Source organism: Porites lutea, chromosome 14 (assembly GCF_958299795.1).
Source record: "Porites lutea chromosome 14, jaPorLute2.1, whole genome shotgun sequence".
Classification (NCBI taxonomy): Eukaryota; Metazoa; Cnidaria; class Anthozoa; order Scleractinia; family Poritidae; genus Porites; species Porites lutea.
The window spans coordinates 13,353,534-13,363,740 of NC_133214.1; the positions used below are offsets into that span (position 1 = coordinate 13,353,534).

The 10,207-nt window shown below is 37.7% G+C and overlaps 1 protein-coding gene across 1 annotated transcript; it reads right to left on the minus strand.

The window, feature by feature from the left end:
- Positions 1-7,412: 7,412 nt before the first annotated feature.
- LOC140923960 (dermatan-sulfate epimerase-like protein) lies at positions 7,413-9,758 on the minus strand. The gene has a single exon (XM_073373973.1). The coding sequence runs from the start codon at positions 9,756-9,758 to the stop codon at positions 7,413-7,415; it is 2,346 nt and encodes a 781-aa protein (XP_073230074.1).
- Between the last annotated feature and the right edge of the window lie 449 nt (positions 9,759-10,207).

Below are 10,207 nucleotides of genomic sequence, written 5' to 3' on the forward strand. Positions count from 1 at the left end.
ACCCTGTTAAGAGATCTATTGTGAGTCGTTAAGTTTTGAGAACAAAAGCCAGCTAGCTCCAGATGGTTCAATACTAAAAAGGCTTCAAAATTGTGAATTGAGTATGCTGTCGTATACTTTATCAAACCTTTTATTTCGCGTAACTTGCTTGCTTTATGTTTTAAATCGTTACGTTGAGTAAAGTCAATACAAGCACTGTATTTAAAGTACTAACCGATTTTAAGCCATCATCTAAATTCATAACATGCCGTCTTGCATTAAATCTGCGAGTCCGTATCACTATTTGTAATATATTTGTATAGTATTTCCTTTTTTATCTCTTTTCTTTTTGCTTCCTGGTTTAAGAACCTGCAGAGACGTGAATTTGGTTTTATACCTCAAGTCTTTCAAATAAAAATAAATTTTGACGATAATGCCATGTGGTTGTTTGATAGCTTACAAATCGTATTAGGAAAAAAAGAAGAAGATCAAAAAAAGAGACAAGTTGTGTTTTGTTAAGTACACTCTGAAACAATACAAATGATGCAATTTTAAAACCAGCGAGTGAAGGACGTCACTATACATATTCATAATTAACTTTTTAGGTAAAGAGGATAATCACCTCAGATATTCTCGGCAATTTTCTGAAAATATGACATGCTGAATTCTGTAGTAGATTTTCATTTCACTGTAAGAAGGGCTAACCACGTAAAAATTCGTCATTTTTTGTAATCCTCGGGTGTGCCTCGTAGCTGTGCGGACATGCTTCGTCATGATCATCCTTAGGAAATATGACTGGCGGGTAGGCTTTTTAAATACATGTACGATTCTGGAACGTTTTGAAAGTTTTCGGTTAAGAAATTTGGGTCGTGGCGAGAAATAAAAGGAAAAGAAAAGAACAGAGGCTAATCAAAGGATTCTGCCGAATTGATTTTTTATACCCAATGCAGTTTGGTAATAGGGCTCATTTTGGGTGTTATTTCTTTAGACTTTTATTATCCTTGAACTGCAAGAGAAAAGGGACAATTAAAAGTTTCTTAAATTAGCCATGTTGTCCGCGTGGTTTTTGCCGAGGGATGTATTAAACTATTTGGTGTAATTAAACATTGCATTTTTTTAGTTTTCAGCGTTTTGAAAAGGAGCAGATGTTTACTTTATCATCAGTTATGTAAGTAAATAATTGTTTAGCGTCCCAATATAATGTGTAAGCGCCAAGAATATTGGCCATAATTTGTCACCTTCAGGATATATGATTGAACTGCACGACAGCTCAGTACATTAATGCTTATATATTTCAAAGGAATGAAAAATTAGTAAATTACCTACCATTATGCAACAGTATTTTATTATTAGGTATGAGTAAACTTGCGACCGGGATAACTACTTTCAACGTTCAGCAACTCGTGGCATTTTGTTTCATTTTTCTATAATAAAACTGGACTATATTTCTGCGTTTTTGTTACGAAGATGCCACGTTCCTGGTTTAGCCGAAAATTCTGAATATTTGTTTTTTGAACTGCTTTTTGCGTTCAAAGCTCACTAACGAGAAACATTTTTTTATATATCTTACTTTTTCGAAGTATACCATCACATAAGTAGCCCTTAAGAGTTTGTTTTTTTATTTCATCAAAAGATTCCTTTAAGTATCCAGAACTAATTTCGAAAATACTTTTTAAAAAAATTATAAAGGACATGCATTTGTAAAGACTAATCAAAATGTATAAATTAGATAGCACGAAATCTGCATGACAGTTGAACACTTACCTTAAAGTGCTAATGACTTTTGCTTCTTGACGTTTTCTGAGAACATTTTTAGCAGTAAACGTGTAGATGAAGGTTCATTTATCTTAGTTTTTAATTTGCAGTAGTTGATCCTAGGAAAGCAGATGCGCTGTGTAATTAGGGCGACATGCAGTCTTTGTGACGTTCAGCTCATATTTTTCATTTCCTTTTTGGTGTTCCTTTTATAGGTTTTATTGGGTTTGGTTTAATTTGAAATAATTTACAAATTGACTGAGCAAATCGCTCAAACACGTCTTTAATGGACTTTTATCTGGGCGTAGTAAACGGCATTAAGTATGTAATGGTTTCCTGCGGTTTTTTTAGAATTTGAGTCTACTTAAATTAGGTTTTCTACTGCGGCATTACATAGCATTTTTACGCTAACAATGGCAAGTAACTCTTGATCGAAAACTTGTGGTTTGTTTGTCGTGTATATGGTGGTGAAATTTTGTTTTTGAACAAGATAACGCCAAACAGAATCAGAAAACGTGCGACATCGTCACCAACCTTGCATGTGCGCGGTCAGAAATGAGAAGAGGGAGAGAGAGAGGTTCCGCAAAACTTTATTTTTCATTTTCATTGTTTATAAATTTAGTTAGAAGACCCTCACATGGATAATCTCTCGGTCTGCCTTGTAAAATACCGTAAAATTCCGAAAATAAGCCCCTCCATGTATAAGCCCCTCCAAATATAAGCCCCCCAAACCGGTAACGCAAAAAACCCTCCGTTAAATCGCCCCTCCAAATATAAGCCCCCCAGGAGCTTGTATTTGGAAAACTGCCCTCAAATACAACGTAAAACAAAGCAAAAACGATAAATTTACTTCCAACTATAAGGCTAGCCCTTTCAAGTTTGAAACGCAAATTTCTCTCCGTAGTTAAGCCCCTCCGAATATAAGCCCCTCCAAAAATAAGCCCCTCAAAAAGGGCCTTTGAAAAATATAAGCCCCGGGGCTTATTTTCGGAATCAGTTTACGGTATGTATCTCATAGTGATAACCCCTAGGTCTGCCTTTTCAAATATATATCTCAGAGGGATAACCTCTCTCTTCTGTATCCACCGATATGCATTTGAATAAAGTACAGTCGAAACTCCGCTAACGGCCACTTTGTTTCCTTCCGGCGGACAAAACTCCATACATTTATTCTTGTAAGAGATTATGGGTCTCTTTTATAGTTTTTATTGTATATTGAAAAATTTGTAAATAACTTAATTTGATTCATTTTTTAATTGTAATTGATGTACTTTAACAGGGAAGAGCCACCCAGTGGATCTATTAATAAACCATTATTATTATTATTATTCTCATTCTCATTATTATTATTATTATTATTATTATTATTACTATTATTGTTATTATTATTATTATTATTATTATTACTATCATTATGATAACCCAAATCTTTTATTGATAACAAAGCTAACTATAAAATCCTATTTCCAATTAATTTCACTTAAAAAACTATTCAGTCAAAGCACTATTTACATTATTCCTTTCGATTTAAAAGAAAAAAGAAAAAAAAAACACTTAATTTCGATTAAAAAATTCATTCCATTAAAAATATATCACATATTCGGGAAAAAAAATTCAATTAAAAAACGGTTCATTTCAACTAAACTAAATTAACGTGCCACGCCATTATCACATTAATTATTATTATTATTATTAGTAGTAGTAGTAGTAGTGGTAGTGGTAGTGGTAGTGGTAGTGGTAGTGGTAGTGGTAGTGGTAGTGGTAGTGGTAGTGGTAGTGGTAGTAGTGGTATTTTGTTACAGATAGGCGCAAAAAGCATCATGCCCGCAGTAAAACTGCAGCCGAACCTCCACTAACGGCCAGCTCTCCACAACAACCACTTTTTTTGGCGAACAGTTCATACATTGACCCTTGTTTAAACCTCTCTACAGCGGCCTTTTTTCTACACCGCCACTTTCTTCTTTCCCCAACGTGGCCGTTGTGCAGGGGGTTCATCTGTATACTCTATAGTAAGGGTAGCCTAAGTAGCAAAATCGTTTCTGTGCAAGCTAACAGTGAACAAGGAGGGTGGATCTCGGGAGGAGACACTCAACGAAGTTTATCCGGGAGGTTCCGACTCGAAGTCTCACCCCTCACCCTTTTATATAACATTGTGACTGAAAAATGGTACCCCTCTCACATACCTACTTCAGTGTTCTGTATCCTATGTAAATGCTGTTAATACACCCTGGTTTTAACATGAACAAATCACAAAACCAAGAAGTTTGTTTGTCTCTTTCTCATCCACAAAATCTGTCTTTTAGCCCTTTTGGTCCTTTACAGACCGAAATAAAAGATCTCCCTACCCTTTCCGGCATATCTAATGATATACACAACTAACTAATGAACCAATGATAGATTGTTTTCCAGGCTGAATCTACTGTGATCGAACATGATTGCTATTTTGGGGTGTAAAAATAAGACTATTAACGCGATGTAAAATTTGTTTCACTCTTGGACTGTCAAATTATTTTTCTCTAAAATCACTTAGCTTTTGCCTCAAAAGTCACATGAATGTGCCCTGATCTGTGGATTACAAGTTTATTGTTTGATTTAAATTATGAATTTATGAACGGGAGCTTCGCTTTTAGCCCTGGCTAAATCTATATATTATCCCAACCCTTTCATTTGGATCAGGAAAAGAAAGACAAGCTGCAGAAAAGATAACTTTATCTGATGTGTAATGCATCTTGCACCCGTCTCGTGTAGTCAGACTAGACAAGACCAGCTACAAAAACGCATTATGAAATTCTGTCCCAAGTTCCCCAAACTCTTGCCAAAGTTTCAGAGAGTCAAAACGTCTCTACGTCTCTAGTGTAATAATCATTCTCATGTGAGGTAGGGGAGGAGCTTTGCGTGACGACACAAAAGACGGCTGCAAGGGAAACTACCCCTGGGGTGGATGAGTGGATATATATTTAAAAATAGTTCACTGAATGTATAATCGAACATATTGGGTCATTTTCCACTACGGCAAAATTTTTCCTTAGGATAACGTTAGTGCCTTAATACCTGCATGTTAACCAGTAAAAGGAAAGACGGATTGCCGCAGGATTAAACGAAACGGAATAAAACCTTTTAGCATAATTATAACTAACGCGAAGATGGCAATACAAGAGCAGCAAATGGTAAATATGTATGGATCTTCATAGCTCAAATGGTAGAGCAATGCAGCACTAACCCAGAGGCGACATTTTTTCGGGTTTATTTGCAATTGCTTAAATTGCAATGACCACTGCGACGATCATATCGTCATTTAAAATTAGCAAATAGTTTATTGACAGTTTAAATAAGAGAGCCGAACATCTGCCACAAAGCCAATTTCTTTGTCTCTCACGCTCTGAGTTTATCGGCTTAGAGACTGAAATGCAAAGAGTTTTAAAACTGAATAATAAGAAAAGAAGAAGAGTAACCAGAAATTGCATTCATGTTGGATTAAAGGCGCCCTTTGGCTGAGTATGTAGAAACGCCAGTTTTCCGCATCCAGACCTAAAACCCTAATTAAAAGCAAAATGTTTTCTTGAGGCGCAATTTCGTATTTTAAAAGCAATAAAGATGAAAGTTACTTAAGCCTAACATATTAAAATACCTCTTATCTCGAGTAATTTAGTTGCGTCTGTACATATAATCACTCCGTGAAATTAATAAAAGTTTCTACCTGCTAGATTCGATGTACAGAAGTTATAGAAAGAAACGTGTGAGATTTACTGACACTCGTGTCCAGGCTTACTCTTGTTATTAGAATACAGTTTTTAGTGTACGGTCAGACCATGGGCCTTTCCACTCAAATGCGGATATTTTTGAAAACGGATATTTTCGAAAAAAAGACGCCTCCATATGTCGCATGTTGCGTACCTGCGTATCCACTTAAAAACGCTAAATTATAAAAAGATGGAAATGCGATATCATCCCTTACAGAGCATGCGTAATGCTACGAGCACATGGAGTGTGAGATCATTGTACTCGAAAACCTCTGTTTTCGTTCAAACGTGAACGAGAAGCAGGCGTTTTCAAAAATCTCCCCTCTGGGACCCCGCGTTTTAAAAACTTGCCCGTTTCGGCGCCCGAAAACGCCGTTTACTAGTAGACGGAAGGCTATAACGACGCAAAAAAATGTCCGTTTTAAAAAATATCCAAATACATGTGGACGGGGCCTTATAAATAAACAGTAGAAGGAGGAGCCCATATTCCGGAGCAAGCAACTTCCATACGGTTGTATCATGGCGTTTTCCCCGACCAGTCTATTTTAAGAACGGTTTTGGCGCGAATTTTGAATATCTTTTAAATTCCACAAACCAGTCAGCAAAACCTGCAGACTTAAAAATGATATTTTTTGCCTTTTAATAACGTTTAGTTTTCCTTTTTGATATCTTAGGCGTGTTTCAAACGTCGTGTTACTGCCGTGCTAAGCTGGCTCGACTGTAGCTCGACCGCAGCACGACACTTACTAGCACGACTTCGAATTTAATTCAGTCGAATAGAACGGTTGCTGCCGAATACATAACGCAAAAATAAAGAAAAGGTTTAGCAAACTTTCAAATATATTCTAATGTATTTATAATTTATGAATTGAGTTCGGCACGGCGGTAGCACGACGTTTGAAACGGGCCTTATACTTCGAATGCGCTCACAGACGTGGTGGGGATTCTATTTTAGCGGGAAAAAGTGCCCTAAAATGTGTCTAAAAATAAACTGGTCCGTAAAAACTCCCTGACATATGCCTAGTATTGGAGTTGCTCGCTCCGGGTTATGGGCTCCTGGTAGAAGTCATTCACCAGGTGAGGGTCAGAGGTTCCAGTGAGTCCGTATTTTGTCTTTACCTGTATTTAATGGCTAGCGAAGTACAGTTTCTCTAACAAAAAGACAGTTGCAAAACACTTTTGACTTTCGAGATGAGTAGAGAAGAGAAGAGTGACGTCACATAGTCAAATTTGTGAAATTGTGGGATTGGATGGCATATTCAGAAAGGACAAGTTAAAAAAAAGCCCCCTTACCAAAACTCAGCCTCTAGCTGTTAGTGCAAATTGGTTTGTTCTGATGACTCTATACATTTGCCTCTAAAATTGGCTCGGATCGTAACGTTAGCGATCCAGGCCTATTTTACAAGGATTTATTCGGAATCATCGGCACATAGCGTTGCTTCACCAATTTTCCTGACTATAATTTGCATTAACGGGCTGATTTTTAGCAAGTGAACATTTTTTATCTTCTTCTTTCTGGATATGCTGACTAATCCCTTAATTTCACAAATTTTGTTTTTCAAGGGGACTTATGTCCTCTGAGTTGTTGTGACGTCATCTGTTCTCGTCTTTGCTGATCTCGTGCTGGAAACTCAATAACAACGTTGTCATTTCTTGGTTTTGACGGAGAGTTGGCCATTCCTCCAGGGCGACAAACACTATATGTATGACTACATGACGGCTTAACAGCTAAAAGTACAGAGAAGAATTGACCACTATATTAACACGAAATTAAAGAAGTTAAATGTTTCTTCACATTTGTCAACATTGTTTAGTACTTAACACAAAACACCAAACAGGAACGACACAGAATCGTTTACGCAAAGTATATAAGGATTTGCAGTGTCTTTGGACATCAAACGTAATTGAACAATGTTTGGAAAAATGCATCTGTGCCTATCATGTTATAAAAATCCACATAAATATCATGCCAAAAATAAACAGTGGACCACATATGCGCTTGTTGCTTTTAAATAGCCGCCGGCGGGCACTTTTTATGAACACTAACAGTAATATAACAATCGCTATAGACCATATAAACAAAATGATAAAACTCATCTTTGAAACATTTGCCCTACAAGAATTTTCTCCGAAGACAGAAGAATGCAGATGTTTTCTTCTTTTAAAAATAATTGGAGACTTTTTTCCCACGTCGACTCTTGCAATGCCGTCGTAGCCTAGAAATTCACAGCTTTTTTGAAAGTCTGTGGAGATTGATACAGTATACGAGATCCCATTAATTTCTACAACGGCCTTAGCTCCGATGTTATTTCCCTGCAATTTCGGTTTGGTTGCCAAATTCCCAGGAGCGACAAACAGATATGCCATTCTCGTCCTTCTCTCAGCTAAGTTAGTTGTAATATTGAGGAAGTGAGTTTTCCTTTTGCCGACTTCTGCCCCCCATTCGTTGGTTTGTGATTGAACGGTGCTTTGCCCTTGATGAGCGTTTGTCCAAAAAACCAGATGAGTCTTGTTGTTTAACATTATCGAAGCTAACTGATCTCCAGTTTGGTCTTCTTGCACCTCAAAAGAAGAGTGTCGATTATGAAAAAACGCCCCTGCGTATCGAGTTGAGCTATTCCACGTTTTCTCAATATGATCAATGACCAAAAGAACTCCAGGATTTAAGAGGATTATAGATCTATACACACTTGAGAGAGCCAACTCAGATCTGTACCAACCACTAAACTCGCCACTAATAAAAACTATTTCTTTGGCATTCGAGGCAGCAACAATTTCCGCATCAGCGAACCAGATTGCATCGTTTTTGAAAGCCAACCATTTTCTACAGTCGCCAATTTGTCCTTCAAAAGGCCCAGAACACGTCGGTTCCGTCGTGGGACCAAATAGCAGAGCGTTATTGAGCCATGTGTATTTGGGTCCATAGAGGGCCTCGGTAATGAACGGTACACCGTAAGGTACAAAAACAAAGGAACCTTGATCTGGATGTTCATGTCCTGGGTTGAAATTACGCCATCCTGATATCCAGTCATACTGCGCATGTCTTACAATGCCATTTATGGTTCTTCCGTGCAGAACGCTTGATTTAAAAGAAAGAAATGTATTTTTTTCCCGGTCGTTTCCCAAAGATCCGCCTCCATAAGTCACAACACCCCAGTCGTCAAAAACATGAAGTTGAGGAGTTGAAGCATTAGGAGGTTCCTTTTCTAGAATGCTTGCATTATAGAATATAAACTCCGTGTGAAGTGTGCAAAAACGTTGCGCGAAGGCTCCTTCCATTGCAGAATTCTCAACACGTAACATGCGGATTTTTTTGGCAAGCCAGTTGCCATACCCATTTCGCATAACGTGACTATCTAAGAAAACAAGCTGGCTTTCGGGTCCGTAAAACCAAATTTGGTTTGAGTCGGCAATACCAACAGTTTCTGTAAAACTTGGAAGAATTGTGTGGTATAAGAACCAGAAGTGTTCTCGCAACCAGATGTTGTTTGTCAAATCAGTTCCGAGATGTCTCTTAGCCAAAAAAATGTACTGAGTCAGTGATCGCGTGGTGTATGAGCCATAAGCCACGCCCTCTTCCATAGACCCATCGACGATTTGATCAAGAAGAAACATGGTTCTCCTCAGCATAAAATTAGCTCTGTCTTTCCAAACTTTCGCTTCTTTGATGTGCGGTTCAACCACTATTGCACCTGTAAAAAATGCAACGTAATTAGTAGCAACATGATTCTGTATGTATTGCTTTCCCCAAGCGAGTTTGAAAGATCTCTCGTAAAGTTCTTTTGTGACATCTGAAATCTTTCCAAGGGCTTTTATTCGAAGGTCTTCCTTTAAGTGTTCGAAAAGAAAATCGTAAGCGGTTGCCATAGCAACCAAGCTGTGTGCCACAGGGACGTCATCCCTTATTAAAGCACTGACACGCCAGTTAGGCAAAGAGACAAACGCGTTAAAGAACTGCGTTGCTACATTCCTTGCTCGGACGTCCGTGGGGTTTAAAACACAGTACATGGCTAAGGCTGCAAAGTTATTGCCATGATCTTCGTTCCATCTACTGGCAAACACGCTCCAGTTGGTTGGAGGAAGAAAGCGCGATGGTTCAGCTTTCATTCTACGCGCTGCTGTTCTCAAGCGAACAAATATATCGCGATGGGTCGTTTTGGCTTTCTCTCGTAAACGATGGACATCTTGGGATGAAAAGTACAGAAACGGATGAACAGCTTGTTCGTGTGCAGGCTTGATCCAGCTTAACATGAATATCACAAGGAAGCTTACGTGGATCAACATTTTTTTCGAGATTAATGTCGGCGGACCAGTCTCTGAAAAAAAATAATAAATGAGACGAAATGTAAGTGTACTCAAGTTAAAATGGGTAATACTTCAGTTTGTCCTTTGTTTGTCCTTTACTTCGTACATCACGATTTTTAAGCAAACAGTTTCGCATTTTAGTCAGAATTGAAGTAACATGGCGATAAAGTACAATTAAGCAGTTTTTTTTAATAAACTAGGAATCTCTCGACGTTCTTGTAATAAAAAAAAAACAAGAAAGAAAAAAGCGAAAGGATATCACTTCGAAAAATAATTTACCGTAATAATTTTAAGCCTTTTCGCCGCGTTTCGTTTTAGACGAAAAACATAATTTCTTCACTTTAGTTTCTTATATTACTTATACCTCTTTTACGCTGTTCAAGTTCGTCGTCGGTAATTAAAAATGAATTTAAAAATGAATTTAAAAA